The 19,175-nt window shown below is 45.5% G+C and overlaps 1 protein-coding gene across 1 annotated transcript in view; it reads left to right on the top strand.

Moving 5' to 3' along the window:
- Positions 1 to 19,175, top strand: part of SEZ6 (seizure related 6 homolog) — a 183,266-nt gene that overhangs the window by 136,468 nt on the left and 27,623 nt on the right. The window contains exons 5-8 of the mRNA XM_060258965.1: positions 10,687 to 10,872; positions 11,183 to 11,351; positions 12,515 to 12,681; positions 15,139 to 15,333. Of these exons, the coding sequence (XP_060114948.1) occupies positions 10,687 to 10,872; positions 11,183 to 11,351; positions 12,515 to 12,681; positions 15,139 to 15,333 (717 nt within the window). The remainder of the gene's footprint in view (positions 1 to 10,686; positions 10,873 to 11,182; positions 11,352 to 12,514; positions 12,682 to 15,138; positions 15,334 to 19,175) is intronic.

Below are 19,175 nucleotides of genomic sequence, written 5' to 3'. Positions count from 1 at the left end.
CAACTTGATGACATCACATGAAAGTGATGTCATCAACTGGGGAGGCAGCCTGGAAAATGCCATGGTTCTGGGACAGTCTACAATTGGATCTTCCTGACATTTTTCAGGAAGTAAATTTCAGGCACGTGTGCTTTCCTGTGCATAGTGCAGAGCTGTGCGGGAAGAGGGAGAAGAGGGTTTATTTATCCTCCTGCCTCTGCCCAGTTTTGCCTCTCCTCTCACCCCTCTGCAGTTGTAGGGCAGAACTATGCTCTCTAACCTCCCCACGTATTCCTGATCCAAACCAGAACCATGTACCCATGTGAAAGCGCTTGAAGACATGTGGCTGCCATCTTGCCCAATTCCTCAGGGGGTTTTTTTGTAGCAGGAACTTCTTTGCATATTAGGCCATGCACCCCTGATGTAGCCAATCCTCCAAGAGCTTACAGGCAGGGCCGGCTCACCCACTAGGCAAACTAGGTGTTTGTCTAAGGCACCGGTAGGGCAGGGGTGCCGAATTCTGCCTTCCTCCCTGTCTCTAGGTAAATGCCTAGTTTGCCTGCACTTCCCAGCTAGGGTTGCCAAGTCCAGTTCAAGAAATACCTGGGGACTTTGGGGGTGGAGCCAGGGGACTTTGGGGTGGAGCCAGGAGACTTTGGGGGTGGAGCCAGGAGCAAGGGTGTGAGAAGCACGATTGAACGCCAAAGGGAGTTCTGGCCATCACATTTCAAGGGACAACACACCTTTGAAATGCCTTCCCTCCATTGGAAACAATGACAGATAGGGGCGCCTTCTTTTGGGGCTTATAGAATTGGACCCCCTGGTTCAATTGTTTTGAAACTTAGAGGGTATTTTGGGAAGAGGCACTAGATGCTATACTGAAAATTTGGTGCCTCTAACTCACAAAACAGCCCCTCAGAGCCCCTGATACCTCCAGATCAATTCCCCATTATACTCTATGAGAATCGATCTCCACATAGGGAATAATGAAGTGCTCCGCAGACATCTCCTCCCCTCTCCCCCCTCTCCTGTTTCTGGCGACTCTGTAGCAAGGGATTGGTATCTCTACTCACGAGTTGCAGCCAACTTCTTCAAGGTAACACAGACACACCATCCCAAGAGGAAGCCTTTCAATCAGAGACTGAAGCCTCCGGAGGTGGAAAGTCACATGGGGCGGGGCCTCCCCATGCCAGCCAGATGACTGGGGGCGGGAAGGAGCCTGGGAAAGCGGAAGAACCCCCGCTGGGGCCTGGGGATTGGCAAGCTTATTCCCAGCCTCCTCCTCCCTCCCTTGCTCACCAGGTCTATTACAATGCTCAAGAAGGGGCGGTGGAGCACCACGTTTCCCAGGCTATGTAAAGGCGCCCCTCCCGCCAATCAGCTGATCGATGGGTAAAATGGCACCGGAGGCTCTTGGCTCCTATGCTGGCCCTCACTGTCAGTGCCAGGTTAAGGGGGCAGGCCAGCAGCAGCAGGAATGATAAGCGAGCCAATGAAAGAGTGGCTACCGCTGCCGCCTCGTCCCTACTTCCTTCCCATCCAATAAGGATTGGCTACATCAGGGGTGTGTGGCCTAATATGCAAAGGAGTTCCTGCTACAGAAGAAGTCCTGAATATCTCCCTTAGATGGTTTAAGAGAGAGGGCAAATTGGAAAATTCATCTTGGGCAATCTATCAAAAGCCATTAGCAATGACAAATAAAGCTTCCATATTCAGAGGCAGTGCACCTTGGCTAGGGATAAACAATTCAGGAAGACCTTCCTGTCCAAGCTGGTTTCCCAGAGGTGTCTGGATAGAGAGGAAGGCCTCAATCTAATCCAACAGGCCTCCCTGCTATTGGAAGGCGGGGAGGGGGGTGACTAGGCAAAGGCCTTCTGCTGCGGGATGCAGCCACTGCCACAACTGCCATTGTTCCCACCCATCCCTGCACAGCCAGCACAGGGACCGCCGCCGCACCAGCGCTTCCCTTGCAGCTGCAGCACAATTAGCTAATTGGGAGCTTGCTAATCACTGCCGGAGCTAATCGCCAACGCTGCCAGGTTAAAGCGGGCACCCACCAAAGAGACACTTAATGGGGAGCTAATTGGTCCCAGCAATTAACGTAATTTGCATGGAGAATTGGGGGGGGGGGGCTGCTGTCATGACTGTCACCATCATGTCTTGCCGGAGCTGGCACCTGCACTCCTCCTGCCCCCCATATACCAGGCAGGGCCCCCATGCCAGGTCTGTGCCAGTTAATAATACCTGGTGCTGATGTATTTCAAGCGTTCCAAAAACCCCAGAGAATCCTAGCAAGAGCCCTTCCTCTCAGGCAGTCCAGCCACACTGCCTCCTTCTTTTGGGTCATGGACCTACAGCTCAATGGGTGACTGGGTGGATGGATGGATGGATAGATGGATGGATGGATGGACTTCATTTTTGGTCTGCCTTTGTCCTTGAGCCTTAAAGGAGAGATTCTCCTTGCCCTGCCTTCTCCCAGACCCCACAGGGTGGATGACAGGGTTACCAGCCCAGTGTTACAAAGCACCTGGAGATTTTGAGGGAGGAGGCAGTCAGATGTTTGAGAGCTGCAAGACATGAATGTCAGATGTTGGAGGGAGGGAGGGAGGGAGGAAGGAAGGAAGGAAGGAAGGAAGGAAGGAAGGAAGGAAGGAAGGAAGGAAGGAAGGAAGGAAGGAAGGAAGGAAGGAAGGAAAATAGATGAGGGGAGGGAGAGGGAGGGTGATGTGGAAAGAAAGCAACTTTAACTTTAAATGCATTCTCCAAGCCTGGTTGGCTGGCTTGGAGAAGACATTTCTCTCTTTAAATCATATCTCCAAGCCAACCAAGTCAGTGAGGTGTGTGGCCTATTACGCAAAGGAGTTCCTGCTACAAAAAAAGCCCTGTTGAGCAGACTGAATGCTTGTCTTGCACATATGCAGCCTGTGCCTCTCCCACCAGCAGGGCATGGACTGTGTGATTACCGTAGCATGGATCAAAGAGAACCAGCTTTTTCAGAGCCAGGATACTGCTATGCCAAACCTCTTGTGTGATCTCACCCATAGTATCAACAATTCAAACCCAGGAACAATTAACATTTAATATATCAATTTATATTTCATTAACAGTTCACTACTGATATCTACTCCTGGCCTCCGTGCATGCCTACAGGTTGATGTAACTGCAAATAAAAGGGGGCAGGTGGACAAGATCAATATCAGATGGGAATGATGCAAACGCAATGGAGCAACGGAGTCGAAAAGCAACATAGGGGGAAGCCATGTACAGTTTAAGTTCATGCTGTCTCAACTGTAGGCCTGGCAGAACCTCTTTGTTTTACAGTCCCTGCACAACTGCAATAACTCCCACAGGGCCTGGATCTCATTTGAGGGACAGCTCCACAAGGCCAGAGCCAGGGCTGAAAAAGCGTTAGCCTTGGTCAAGGCTAGGGTTGCCAGGTCCAACTCAAGAAATATCTGGGGACTTTGGGGATGGAGCCAGGAGACTTTGGGGTTGGAGCCAGGAACAAGGGTGTGACAAGCACAGTTGAACTCCGAAGTGAGTTCTGGCCATCATATGTAAAGGGACCGCACTCCTTTTAAATGCCTTCCCTCTACTTGGAATAACGAAGGATAGGGGCTCCTTCTTTTAGGGCTCATAGAATTGGACCCCATGGTCCAATCTTTTTGAAATTGGGAGAAGGGGTTGAGGAGAGGGACCAGATGCTATGCTGAAAATTTGGTGCCTCTGCCTCAAAAACACACACACACACACACGGACTTCCGGGATTTGGAGAATGCTGAGCTGACCTGCCTCTCTAAGGGGGGCAGACTGGAGCTTCTGTTCGGGGTAGTAAAGGGCAAATTTTTGCCTTTTGCCTACTTTTCTCAGTCAGAGATTAGTCCAAGATATGCACAGGAAACTTTGAGGTGATTTACCTAAGCTAAAAGGGAGTCCCGGGGGGGGGGCTCCTTTGAGGGGTCCCTGGAGAAGAGTTGCATATTCATCATCTGCAGAAGCTTACAGAGTTATTTATTTGACATAAGCTTGACAAGATCCTAATCTTCTTTGAGACTGCTAAACATCTGATGCTGTACGAGACCAGTGTTGATTTGGATAACCTTAGAAAAAGGTAGTGATTGCTATCTACTATTCCAGGACTATTTTAAAGCAAGCAAAATAATATTAGAAGGTGGGAAAGAGAAAGTTTGAAAGCTTGGAAGAAGAAGAGGAGAAGGAGTGAATTTTGGATTTTGTTAAATTAAGGGCAGTGTTAAAAATTGGAAAGGAATTTATTGTTTTGTCTACCTGCGGTCATGGAGTGAAAGCACCATCATCAGAGATCTGCAGTTTCTACAGTCAACACAGGAAATACGTCAAGTATCATGAGACTTTGTTACCAGTGAGAACATGACTTGGGGCAAGCAAAGCAGGAAGTAATTATTGAAGAAGTGGACCTACTCTAGGATTGTATTACCATAGAAAAACATCGGCAGCCATTACTGGGAGGCTAAATTAAAAATATATATATCTGAGCCTGGGAAGGTCAGAGGACGGCAAAATTAGGCTCATTTGAAAGGGTAAGTTCTAATCTATCAAACCTCATAGTTGAAATTTAATTTGGTGATATTGAATTTTTCGCTGTTTTTTTAATGTCAGAGTCAAAGGTAACCCATGCAAGAGCTGCCTCATTGGAGAAGATGCAAGATCAGTTGGAAGCAATGGAAGCTAGGATGATGAAAGGGGTGGAAAAGATGATAAATGCTTGCAAAAAAGAACTTTAAAAAGATATTGAGGACTTTAAAAAAGAAATGGAAGAGCTTAGAAATGAAACAGTGGTGGTGTCAAAAAAAGTGCAGGAGGTAGAAGGGAAAGAAATTCCAGGATTCCACCTTATTAAAAATGCAAGAAAAAATAACAATCCATGACTGTAAATTGATGGAGACACAAATACGTCTGAGAGGAGTACCTGTAGAAGGGACAGACTTAAAAGAACATGTAATAAAAATATTTGCTGATTTCTTGGAGGAAGATCCTGAAGGGACTAGAAATACGTATGATTATATGTATAGAGTGAATTCATCATATGCCAAGAAAAACAACTTACCAAGAGATGTGGTTATAAGATATATAAAAAAAGAAATGGTGGGGAAAATCTTGAATAAAAATTTTGAAAAGACATTGATGGTGGGAGGAAGCAGAGTAAGAATAATGAAAGAATTGCCAAGACAAGTGATAAATGACAGGAGAACATATAAGAAATTAACAGAAAAACTAAGTGACAATGGAATGAGGTGTAGATGGATAATACCTGAAGGTTTGAGCGTTGAGCTACAAGGAAGAAGGATTACAATTACAAATACACAGGAGCTGCGTAAATTTTATGAAGAAAATAAAGAATTTGCACCATGATGGATTATAAATTATTATCTTTGAATGTAAATGGACCAAATTCTCCACAAAAAAGAAAGGCAATATTTCATTGGATTAAAAAAACAAAACATATAATTTGTTTACAAGAAGTTCATATTAAACAAAAGGATTATAAATTTTTATGGCATAAACAATTGGGACTGGAATTTTTTTCATTGGCTGAACAGAAGAAAAGGGGTGTGATTTTTTATATTAAACAAGAATTGGACCCAAAAATAATATTTAAAGATAAAGATGGAAAATTTGAAGTAATAATAAATGCAAAAAAACCCTTATTATTGGGACTGTATGCACCAAATGGTGCAAAAGATTTTTTTTTTAAAAAAAGACATTATGAAACAACTTGATGAAGTGACATATGACCAGGTCATGATTATGGGAGACTTCAATGGAACAATTCAGAATACATTGGACAGATCTGGGGGAAAAAATAACAATAAAGAAGGAAAATTGCCAAAATCCTTCTTCAAACTGGTTAAACAAAAAAACCTGGAAGATATATGGAGAAAATTTAATCCTGAAGTATGAGATTATACATTTTTTTCAGCAAGACATAATACTTTTTCCAGAATTGACATGTTATGGGGTACAAAGGACTTAGGCCTTATAACTAAGAAAGTAGAGATCTTACCGAAGATAGATGCAGATCATAACCCAATATTATGGATTACAAAATTGTTTTAAAGTGAGAAGATGGAGATTAAATGAAGATTTACTACAAAATAAAGAATTAGTAACATCTCTAGAAAATAAAACTAAAGCTTTCTTCCAAATAAATGATAAAGATGATATAGAATTTCAGATGGTGTGGGATGCTTATAAAGCTGTAATGAGAGGAATATTGACTACATTAAACAATAAGGGCAAAAGGGCAAAAGAAAAACAGATGTTGGACATTCAAAATGAAATAAAGAAAAAAGAAGGGGAACTGAGGAAAAGGCCAGGGAAAAAGAAAATTATAAGGGAGATTACAATACTACAAGCACAAATGAGACATTTGTTAAATAAGGAATTGGAATGGAATTTGAAAAAATTACAACAGAAGTCCTTTGAGGGAGCGAATAAACCTGGAAAGTATTTGGCCTGGCAACTGAAGAAAAAGGGAGGAAGTAAAATTATTAATAAAATTGTGGTTGATGGAAGAGAGATGGTAGATCAAGAAGGAATAAAGAGAGAAATTTTCAAGTACTATGCTAAATTATTTAAAGGTGTTAAAGTAAAGAAGGAAAGGATGGAAGCGTATTTGCAAAAGATTAAAATAGCACCCTTAACTGAATATATGAAAAAAAAATTGAATGATCCAATTGAAGAAATAGAAATTGAAGCAGCGATTAATGCAATGAAAATTGAAAAAACACCGGGGCCAGATGGATATACGGTAAAAAAAATTTTAAAGAAGAATTAGTACCGAAACTTCAAAAATTGATGAATAGGATAAGAATAAAAGGGAAAATATCAAATACGTGGAAGGAAGCTGTAATTTCATTGATTCCTAAGGAAGATAGAGATGTCACGAATGTAAAGAACTATAGACCAATTTCATTACTAAATAATGATTATAATATATATATACAAGAATTTTGGCAGAACGACTTAAACAATATTTGATAAATTTCATAAAGAAAGACCAAGTGGGATTTCTCCCTAAAAGGCAAATAAGAGACAATATTAGAACTGTTGTAAATATTGTAGAATATTATTAAATACATCCAGAGAAGGAAGTTGCATTATTCTTTGCGGATGCAGAGAAAGCTTTTGATAATTTGAACTGGGACTTTATGTTTGCAGTAATGGAGAAAATAGAGTTGGGGGAAAAATTAAGAATGATAAAGGCAATATATACTGAACAACGTGCAAGGTTATGTATAAATGCAGATCTTACAGATGAAATGATAATCAGCAAAGGTACAAGACAAGGTTGTCCACTTTCACCTTTTTTGTTTATAATGACTCTTGAAATTTTATTGATGCAAATACAAGATGATAAAGAAATAGAAGGGTTGAAAGGGTTTATTTACAAATATAGAGCATTTGCAGATGATATGTTTATAAATGAAAATCCTACACAAGTAACACCTTTGTTGTTAGCTAAAATACAAGAATATGGAGAACTGGCGAGATTTTATGTTAATAAAGAAAAATCAAAATTTTTATGTAAAAATATGCAAGTAAACAAACAAAAGGAGTTGCAGAGACTAACAGGATGTGAAGTTACCTCTAAAGTAAAATATTTGGGTGTGGAAGTAACAATGAAGAATATTGACCTGTTCAAAAATAACTATGAAAAGCTATGGCGTAAAATGGATGAAGATATGATAAAATGGAATAAGCTTAACTTGTCATTGCTTGGAAGAATAGCTGCAATTAAGATGAATATTTTGCCGAGAATAATGTATTTGTTTCAAACTATTCCGATTGTGAAAGACAGTAAACAATTTAACAAATGGCAAAGGAAGATTTCGGAATTTGTATGGGCTGGGAAGAAACCAAGGATTAAAATGAAAGTTTTAATATATGCTAAAGAAAGAGGAGGATTCCAATTACCAGATTTAAGGTTATATCATGAAGCAGTTTGTTTAGTGTGAATAAAAGATTGGGTGACGCTGTTGAATAAAAAACTTTTAGTGTTGGAAGGTCATGGAAATAAATTTGGCTGGCACGCTTATATGTATTATGGGAAGAAAAAGATGGATAGTTTTTTCTCTCACCATTATATAAGAAATAATTTGTTGAATACCTGGATGAAGAAATATGGTGATGAAAGAAAACCATTATGGATAGTGCCTGCAGAAGTGATAAAAATAACAGCTGAGACAGGTGAGGAAAAATGGCTGTCATGCAATCAACTATTAAAAATACAAAGTGGCAAAATAGAATTGAAAACTGCTGTGGAGTTGAATAACAAATACGATTGGTTTCAAATGCAACAAATAAAGAGTTTGGTGGAAAACGATATTAAAACTGAAGGAATACGATGAGAGCAAACAGAAATGGAAAAAGTTCTGCTTGGAGATAATGAAAAATTAATTTCAAAAACTTATAAGTTACTTTTAAAATGGTCTACAGAAGATGAAGTAGTGAAATCTCAAATGATTAAATGGACATTAAATGTAAATAAAGAAATACAGATGGATACATGAGAATATTTATGGAAGAACTATGAAACTTTCAACATGTCAGAGTATTAAAGAGAACTGTTTTAAAATGATGTATAGATGGTATATGACTCCTAAAAAATTGGCAAAGATGAATAACAAGATGCCAGACAAATGTTGGAAATGTAAAAAACATGAAGGTTCTTTCTACCATATGTGGTGGACTTGTGAAAGAGCGAAAAAATATTGGCAGATCATCCAACAAGAAATTTCTAGGATCTTGGGATATGAATTCAAGAAAGCTGCAGAGACTTTTCTGTTGGGATTACAAATGGAAAAATTTCCAAAAGAAGATAGAACTTTAATTTGGTACTTGCTTTCAGCTGCTAGGGCACTATATGCGCAGTTATGGAAGCAAGAAAAAATACCAGAAAAATGGGATTGGATTGTAAAAGTTATGACATGGAGTGAGATGGACAAATTAACAAGAACTTTAAGAGACTATGATTTAGAAGATTTTAAAAGGGAGTGGAAAAAATTAGAAGTTATGTAGAAGACTAATGGAAAGTAAAAGGACATTGGACAATTTTTGATAATGATTAAACTTTAGAAGAAAGAAGAATATTAATTTTAGTTCTTAGGAATTAAGGGTACCTTTTAATGTTAGTATTTTGAGTAAATAACACTGGCAGGGGTCAAGTAACGGGGGAAGGGTGATTAGAAAGAAGTATATGGGATAGATGAAAAGAAGTTATTAATGGAAATTATTACCATATGTTGTCAATAAAATTGTTTAAAACACAAAAACACACACACACACCGAGCCCCAGATACCCACAGATCAATTCTCCATTATACCCTATGGGAATTGGTTTCCATACGGAATAATGGAGTGGCAAGCAGACATTTTCCTCCTGCTCCCCACCCTCCGCTTTCTGATGACCCTGAAGCGGGGGGGGGAGGACCTCCAACCCAGGGATCCCCTGCCCCCACCTGGGGATTGAGCAACCAACAAAGAGCTATGCGGATAATGGAGCAGGTTAACAAGGTTAACAAGGAAACAAGGTTAAGAAACCTCCGCGAAAGCCAGCCTTTTGTGTGTGTATATATGTATATTTGTATATGTATGTATGTATATATATACATACACTCATATATGAGTGTGTGTATATATGTGTGTGTGTATATATATCATCTGTATAACGTGTGTGTGTGTGTATATACATATAACTATATATATATGTTTCTTTGTACTCTTATGTACCCCGTGGTACAGAGTGGTAAAGCAGCTGTACTGCAGTACTGTGATCTGAACTCTCTGCTCACGACCTGAGTCCTATCCCAGCGAAAGCTGGTTCAAGTAGCCGGCCCAAGGTTGACTCAGCCTTCCATCCTTCCGAGGTCGGTCAAATGAGTCCTCAGCTTGCTGGGGGGAAAGTGTAGATGACTGGGGAAGGCAAGGGCAAACCATCCCGTAAAAAAAAGGTCTGCCATGAAAACGTTGTGAAAGCAACGTCACCCCAGAGTCAGAAACGACTGGTGTTTGCACAGGGGACCTTTCCTTTCCCATGTACTCTTATTGTTATACAGATTATTTATAATGATCTGGAATATTTTTTGAATTATCAATGAAGTATATTATTTGTGTACAACTTTGGAGGCTGGTTTTTGTGGAGGTTTCTTAACCTTGTTTCCCTGCCCCACCTGGGGACTGGCAGCTCCAGTCGAGACTAAGCAGGCTTCCTTCAAGCCAGGGATCACCAGTCGATGTTGCTCTGTGGTGTGTAGTGATGTTTGGGGGACGTATTGCCATCCTGAAGGTACCGCAAAGGGCTTTAAATAAAGATTAAGTAATAATAAAGATTCTCTGAGGTGCTTTGAACACTGTCAAGGCTGCGCATAAATACAAACTCCCAGTCTCTTTAAGGCAGGCCAACTCAGTGTGACATTAAGCCTGAAAAAGACAGTGAAGTATTCCCTCTTGCTCAAAAGACGAATCAGGGGTGTCGTTGCAATGTGAGGAGTCAAAAAGCCCTCTCTCGGGGCTTTGCCTGAGTGAAGAATTTTCTTGCCATGAGGCAACAAAACTGCTCTGAGGTTATAGCCCCACAAGCAAATACTTTAGTCCCTGCGCATCATCTACCAATCAGGCTTCTGCTTCTCCACAGCTGCCACTTCAACCCTTTCTTCCTTTCTGCAGCCTACTTGCTGAGCTGTGCCTTCCCGACGCGCCCAGCCTACGGTGACGTCTCTGTCACCAGTCTGCATCCTGGGGGCAGCGCCTACTTCTCTTGCGCCACCGGTTACCAGCTGGTGGGTCAGGCCCACCTCACCTGTCTCAACGCTACACACCCCTTTTGGAGCAGCCGGGAGCCAACGTGTGTCGGTCAGTGAAGGTCTCAACAGGGTGAGGGAAGGGCATGCGGGTTGGGGGCCGTTCGCCGTCGAGCTTTCTCCCAACCAGTGTTCCCTCTAAGCTGAATTAGTGTGAGCTAGCTCACAGATTTTTAGCCTCCAGCTCACACATTTTTGCCTTAACTCAGGAAGGATGGCCCCAGAGCACACTCATTTAAGCAGCAGCTCACAACTTTAATGCCGGTAGCTCACACAGTAGAATTTTTGCTCACAAGATTCTGCAGCTTAGAGGGAACAGTGCTCCAGTCCCAACCCTTTTGGCAATTCCCCTCCCGTTGCAGCGGCTTGCGGTGGAGTGATTCGAAATGCCACTGTCGGACGCATCGTCTCCCCGGGCTTCCCGGCCAGCTACAGCAACAACCTGACCTGCCATTGGCTGCTGGAGGCACCGCCAGGACAACGGCTGCACCTCCATTTTGAGAAGGTCTCGCTGGCTGAAGATGACGACAGGTGAGTATGCGGGAGATCGCCTGTCCCACAGATGGCTGTCTTGAGGCTGCCATTTTGAAGCCCTTCAAGAGTGCTATTGGCTGGCATATTGGCCCCTCAGAAGGTTGCCAACTTCTAGGTGGGGCCAGGAGATCTGCTTTTACAACTGATCTCCAGCCGGCATAGGTTTTTCCCCTGGGGAAAAATGGCTGTTTGGAAGGGTGGACTCTATAGCATTGAATCATGTTGAGGCCCCTCCCCTCCCCAAACCCTGCCCTCTCCAAGCTTCACGCCCAGAGTCTCCAGGTATTTTCCAGCACAGCCCTGGCAACTCTAGCGGGGAGTGGCCTGCTTCTTTGTGTGAGAAGCTGGGGCTTTCCCACCTCTCTTGGCATTCATGTCTGCAACCAGGGCTGTAGGAAAAGCCCAGCAAGAACTCCTTTGCATATTAGGCCACACCCCCTGATGCCAAGCCATCTGGAACTGGAAGGAAGACTGAAACGGAGAGAATCTTTTTTCTGTCACAGCTCTCCCCAGGGCCTGGCTAGAAGTGCTGCTGGGGAGTCCAGGCTTGGCTCTAAAGCAGGGGTGTCCAAACTTGCTTATACGTAACAGCCACACAGAATAAACGTCAAGAGAGTCTCAAGACATGAGCATCAGATGTTTGAGAGCCACAAGAGAGGAAGGAAGGAAGGAAGGAAGGAAGGAAGGAAGGAAGGAAGGAAGGAAGGAAGGAAGGAAGGAAGGAAGGAAGGAAGGAAGGAAGGAAGGAAGGAAGGAAGGAAGGAAGGAAGGAAGGAAGGAGAGGTGGAAAGAAAGCAACTTTAATTTTAAATGCATTCTCCAAACCATCAGCTGGCTTGGCTTGGAGAAGTGATTTAAAGAGAGAAATGCCTTCTCCAAGCTGGCTGATGGGGCTCTTGGTGCTTCGAGAGCCACACAATATGTGTGAAAGAGCCACAGTTTGGCCTCCCCTGCTCTATAGTCTTTCAGCAGCTTGTTGAACTTCTGGGCTTCACGGCTATCATCACTTCTTCCCCCACCTGCCTCCCTGTCTAGCCTGGTCCTGCTCAGCTGGGATTCCATCTCCAGCACCTTGGCTGCCTGCATCCTGGCACTAACCTCCGCCGCCCTCCAAGTTCTCTCTGGCCCCCACTGAGGCATCTTTTCTTTCTTCCTTGCAGGCTCATCATTCGGAACGGGAATGACATCGAAGCACCCCCAGTGTATGATTCCTATGAGGTGGAATACTTGCCGATCGAGGGGCTGGTCAGCACGGCACGTGGCTTCTTCATCGAGCTGACCACAGACAGCAGCGGTGTGGCCACAGGCATGGCGCTGCGATACGAAGGTGAGGCTGGAGGGCTGCCAGGAAAGCCATATGCACATCCTTCCCCAATGATCTGGGGAGGCTTCGCTCAGCTTGCATGCTCGGGAACAGCTCCCCTGTTTCCTTGTGATACTGCCCATGGGTGTGTGCATACCAGGGCTTTTTTGGTAGAAGAAGCCCAGCGGGAACTTATTTGCATATTGTAATGTACTCGGAGACGAGACGTGCTGAAGGCAACATGCTTTATTGGATGGTACATCACAGAACAGGGCAACGCGGGCCAGGACCCGCTTTATATACATTCAACCCGGAACAGCCCTCCAGCTGGCCAGTCCAATCATGGCCAGTCAAACTTCCCACCACTGATCTTGATTGGCGGAGTCTTTTCCCGCGCTGTGCAGAGTGACCAAGGGGACTTCCCCTGGTCGCCTCTGCTGCATGTCCGCGCAGTGCCTTAGTTAAGCCCAAGACACTACACTCCTCCCCCCCTAGTCTAAGGTACATAATCCTGCAAGTAGGCTGGAGCCCTACGTTCCCGGGTAGATCGCCTCGGGGTTGCTTGGGGTGTGGGAGCGGGCCCCGTGGAGGGGGTTCCCTCTTGTGGAATCACCTCCGGTGGCTGGCGGGTTGGCTCGGGTTGCAGTTCTGGCTCGGCCGGCCTCGGGGGATCGTATGGTGGCAGGCTCGGCGCTGGCAGCACCACTTCTGGGGTTTCCGTTGCTGGCTCTCCCCTGCTCACCGCTTCCCCCGCCTCTGTAGGTTCCTCCGGCAAGGTGCAGCGGCGCAGCTGGTCGATGTGCCTCCTTAGAACCTGGCCCCCTTCGGTCGCTACCTCGTACGATCGGGACCCAGTCACCCTAAGTACCCTGCCGGCTACCCATTCTGGACCGCTTGCGAAGTTCTTCGCATACACCGGATCCCCCGGAAAGAACCCCCGTGCCGCTTCCCTGACTTCAGGGGAGCTGCGGATGTCTGTGGCTCGGTCCGGGTGTAGCCGGTCTAGCCTGGTTGTTAATTTCCTCCCCATAAGTAGTTCTGCGGGGCTAGACCCTGTCGTGGGGTTGGGGGTAATCCTATTATGGAACAGGAAGGCTGCGAGGCGGTGATCCCAGTCCCCTTGAACAATGTGACCCAGGGCCTCTTTGGTGGTTCGTACCATGCGTTCTGCCTGGCCGTTGGTAGCTGGATGGAAGGGAGCGGAACTAATGTGCGTTATTAGGTACCGCCCGATAAACTCCTGGAAATCCCGGGAGGTGAATGCGGTGCCGTTATCCGTGACCAGGGTGTCGGGGATCCCGTGCATGCAAAAGGCCCTCCGCAAGGCTCTGACGGCTGCTGCCGTGGAGGTGGACGACACCGGGATCACCTCTAGCCATTTCGTGTACACATCGACCAGGATGAAGAATTTTTGGCCCTGGTATGGCCCGGCGAAATCTAAGTGTAGGCGGGACCACAGCCGCCAGTTGGACTCCCATCTGTGGATGGGTGCGGAGGGCTGATCGGGCCTGGACTCTTGGCATGGTTGGCACCTTCTCACCCACCCCTCTATCTCCTCATCCATACCGGGCCACCACACATAGCTTCGGGCCAGGGCTTTCATCCTCACGATCCCCAGGTGGGTTTCGTGTAGGGCTTCAAGTACCTGTTTGCGCAAGGGTGGGGGGGGGGGAACCACCACCCTGCTGCCCCAGAGTATGCACCCCTTGTGAGTGGATAGTTTGTCTCTACGGGATGCGAACAGCCTGAACTCACTGTCCACCTTGCCTGTGGGCCACCCCCTTCCCACCCAGTCCAAAACCCGAGCGAGGATACGGTCCCTGCCTGTGGCCCAAGCCACCTCAGCGGCGTGGAGGGGCCGCTCGGGCAGGGACTCCATGAGCATCACAAAGTGGGCGGCTCAGGGCGTCCGCGTGCCCCATGGCTTTGCCCGGCCAGTGTACCAAGGTGTAGGTGTAGGAGTTCAGGAATTGGTTCCACCTCAGGACTCGCTGCGACAGTATTTGTGGGGTCTGACTTATGGTACCTATTGTACCATAGAGTTTCCCCTCCCAAATTGATTGAGCATCTGGGAAAACCATAGAGTTTTCCCGGAAATGCCTAGAGCTGTTTGTGGCATTGCCGGTGCAATGACGTTACTTCCGAGTGACATCATTGTGCTGGCGACGTCGGGGGAGGTTTCTCCTGCCGGTCAAATGTGGGCCAGTGGGGTGGGGACTTCCAGGGCAGTAGAACCCCCATCCGGCCTGGGGTCTTGGCAGCACTAGTCAGGGTATTTAGAAATATATAGGTTCCATTTATTGACTGTAATTAGTAGCCCTTGATTGATCTCTTCCAAGAATTTGCCTAATTCCTTTTTCCAAGCCATCTAAGCTAGTGGCCACTGCTACATCCTGTGACAACGAATCCTGCAAGTTGTGTGAAGGCCCCGTCTTTGCTTCTGTCTTGTCTCTTCCTTCCTTCTGTTGCTATCTGTTGCAGCCTTTGAACCAGGGCACTGCTACGAGCCATTTGTCAAGTACGGGAACTTTACCACCAGCGACGCCACCTACAGTCTGGGCACCACGGTAGAGTTTGCCTGTGAGGCCGGCTACACCCTGGAGCAAGGGTCTGTCATCATCGAGTGTGTTGACCCCACCAACCCTCAGTGGAATGAGACGGAGCCGGCCTGCCGAGGTAGGTCTACAGAGGATCCTGACATGAACGCTTTGCGTCTGAGAATAGGCTTGGGGGATGACTCTGAGGTGAGCCAGGGCTTTTTTTGTAGCAGGAACTCCTTTGCATATTAGGCCACACACCCCTGATGTAGCCAGTCCTCCAAGAGCTTACAGTAGGCCCTGTACTAAGAACCCTATAAGCTCTTGGAGGATTGGCTACATTAGGGTTGGCAAGTCCAATTCAAGAAATATCTGGGGACTTTGGGGGTGGAGCCAGGAGACATTGGGGGCGGAGCCAGGAACAAGGGTGTGACAAGCATAATTGTATTCCAAGGGAGTTCTGGCCATCACATTTAAAGGGACAGCACACCTTTTTAAATGTCTTCCTTCCATAGGAAATAATGAAGGATAGGGGCATCTTATTTTGGGGCTCATAGAATTGGACTCCCTGGTCCAATCGTTTTGAAACTTGGGGGGTACTTTGGGGAGAGACACTAGATACTATACTGAAAATTTGGTGCCTCTTCCTCAAAAAACAGCACCCCCAGAGCCCCCAAAACCTCCAGATCAATTCCCCATTATACCCTATGAGAATCGATCTCCACATAGGGAATAATGAAGTGCTCAGCAGACGTTTCCCTCCCCCTCTCCCTTTCTGGCGACTCTGAAGCAAGGGATTAGCCTCTCTACTCACGAGTTGCTGCCAACTTCTTCAAAGTAACACAGACACCCCATCCCAGTTTAAACAATTTATTAATAACATATGGTAACAATGTCAAATTATATCGTTACAATCCCTAACACATATGATATTTTCCTAATCCCCCCTCCCTCCTTTTCTAGACTTCCGCCGATGTTATATACTTAAGTTCACTTATAAAGGTACTCTTAACCCATCAAAGTTCAATTTCCCTTTTTCTTAAATTCATTGTTAAAAGATTGCCCAATGTCCTTTCAAATTCCACTCTTTTTCTATATATCTAAATTTCTTCCATTCCCTCTTAAACACTTCCAAATCATAGTCTCTTAAAATTCTTGTTAGTTTAGCCATCTCACTCCATGATAAAACTTTCACAATCCAGTCCCATTTCTCTGGTATTTTTTCTTGTTTCCATAACTGTGCATATAATGTCCTAGCAGCTGAGAGCAAGTACCAAATTACAGTTCTATCTTCTTTTGGAAATTTTTCCATTTGTAGTCCCAATAAAAAAGTCTCTGCTACTTTCTTAAAATCACAGACACCCCATCCCAATTGGAGACTGAAGCCTCCGGAGGTGAAAAGTCACATGGTTCTCTGGGGGCGGGGCTTCCCCCCGCCGGCCAGCTGACTGGGGGCGAGAAGGAGCCTGGGAAAGCGGAAGAACCCCTGCTGGGACCTGGGGATTGGCAAGCCTAGGCTACATCAGGCTGTGTGTGGCCTAATATGCAAATGACTTCCTGCTACAAAAAAAAAGCCCTGAATCTCTGGGGCACTTATTTCAAAAGTGGATAGGTCACCTCTTTAGAGACCTCCTAAAGGTAGCCAACGAGATAAAAGCAATTCAACAATACAACCGTAAACTATAAACGGATAAAATCCTTCCATAAAAATGGTCTCTAACATGCTTGATAAAATCACCATGGACGGGTGAGGGCTTCGAGTTCTACCGGGGTTATGACTGATCTCCAGACCTCGGAGATCAGTTTCCCTGGAGGAAACGGTAGCTTTGGTGGGTGGACTCCAAGATATCGCACCCCTACTCAGCTCCCTCCCTAAACATCACCTTTCCCAGGCTCCATCCCCAAATCACCCAAGAATTTCCCTACCTGGAGTTTGTAACCCTTCCGTGAAGGGGCATTAAAGCAGCATAAATAACGCAAAAGCTGAAACAGTCTCTTCCCGTGGAATCCATGAAACAACTCTCTGGAGAACCATAAAACAAACGCCTAGAAGTAATGAGATGAAACTTCAGGCAAAAGCATGGCTAAAGAGGACTGTTTTAACCTGGTGCTTAAAAGACAGTGGGGTAGGTGCAAGCCTCATTTTGGGCAGCAGCTTACAGGAGCAGAGTTCCGGAACCTCTAAATTTTATTGTTTTCTTTCTTTCTTATCCCCCCCTCCCCCAGTACTTGCTTCTGGGCTCCATAATTCAAACCCCCCTGGGAGAATTTTGCTGAACTTTTAAGATTTGACACATTTTCTAATATTTTTCCCCACAAAAATGGGGAAATAACCAAAACCTATAAAGCAGACGGATGGAGAGCTTCCTCATGCCGCTGTGGCCACAGAGGAGAAAGCAATTTAAAATGCATGATGGGAATAAGGTTGTATTATGACAGCAAAAGGCATCTGAAGGTAGATGCTGAGCTGATATAATTTAGGACACCTTCCGGTGATGTCAGGGGTGTGTGGCATAGGCATATGTGTAATGCAAACGAGTTGTGCTAATGAGCTCCTGCACCTCTTGTTATACAAAATTACCCCTGAGTAGGTGCCAGGTGAACTGGAATGGGAAAAGGCACTCAAAAAGCAAGTTGCCACCTTCGAGGACACTCTGGTCACCATCTGCCTCACTTCCGGGGTAGGTACACAGAAAGCAGGGTTGAAAACTGAGTGATCTGTAAATTACAGGCAGAGGTGGTCCTTCAGGGACCTTGGTCCCAAGCCTTTCAGGGCTTTAAAAATAGGGACCAGCACTTAGAATTGTGCTTGGAAATTAATGGATAGCTGGCTCGCAGGCTATATCCAGGTATCCGGTTAGCATCCCGGATGCTGCATTTTGAACCCACTGAAGTTTCCAGGTAGTTCTCAGAGCGTATTATGGTAATCTAACCTGGATGTGATCACAGCATGGATCACCATGGCCCAATCACAGCTTTGCAGGAATGACCATAACTATGGCTCATTGGAAGAGCATCTGCCTGGCATGCAGAAGGTCCGAGTTCAACCTCTGGCATCGCCAGTTTAAAAGATCAGGTGGTAGGTGATGGGAAAGACTTCTGCCTGAGACCTGAGAAAGCTACTCCCAGTAGACAATATTGACGTAAAGAGGCCAAAGGTCTGATTCAATATAAGGCAGCTTCATGGGTTCATGTTTCTGGGTTCATGTGTTTACAGGGCTTTTTTTGTAGAAAAAGCCTGGCAGGAACCCATTTCCCTATTAGGCCACACCCCCTGATGCCAAGCCTGCCAGAATTGGGTTCCTGCTCAAAAAAAGCCTTGGACTTCTTCTTAGAAGAAAAAGAAGATGATACTGGATTTATATCCCACCTTCCACTCCGAAGAGTCTCAGAGTGGCTCACAATCTCCTTTACCTTCCTCCCCCACAACAGACACCCTGTGAGGTGGGTGGGGCTGGAGAGGGCTCTCATAGCAGCTGCCCTTTCAAGGACAACCTCTGCCAGAGCTATGGCTGACCCAAGGCCATGCTAGCAGGTGCAAGTGGAGGAGTGGGGAATCAAACCTGGTTCTCCCAGATAAGAGTCCGCACACTTAACCACTACACCAAACTGGCTCTCCAGTTAAAAGGTTGTCTTTGATGCTTTCACACATTCTGAATAATGCACTTTCGATCCACTTTCCGTGCACTTTAGCGATTATTTGCAAGCGGATCGTGCCACTTCACACAGTAAAATCCAGTTGCAAAGTGTAAATCAAAGAAGATGGAAAGAGCACTGCTCAGTGTGTGATGGATCTGAGCATTTATCGACCAGTGTCCTATCTCCTCTTTCTGGGCAAGGTGACTGAGCAGGCAGCCAGCAGAGCAACTGCAGACGTCTCTGGATGAAACACCTGCCCTTGACCCACTTCAGTCTGGCTTGTGGCCAGGATTTCGGGCTGAAGCATCACTAGTGGCCTTAGTTGCTGAATTTCTTCACTTA

This window comes from Heteronotia binoei, chromosome 18 (genome assembly GCF_032191835.1).
Source record: "Heteronotia binoei isolate CCM8104 ecotype False Entrance Well chromosome 18, APGP_CSIRO_Hbin_v1, whole genome shotgun sequence".
Classification (NCBI taxonomy): domain Eukaryota; kingdom Metazoa; phylum Chordata; class Lepidosauria; order Squamata; family Gekkonidae; genus Heteronotia; species Heteronotia binoei.
The sequence above is the reverse complement of the archived record's forward strand: the minus strand, read 5'-3'. Positions and strand labels throughout refer to the sequence as shown.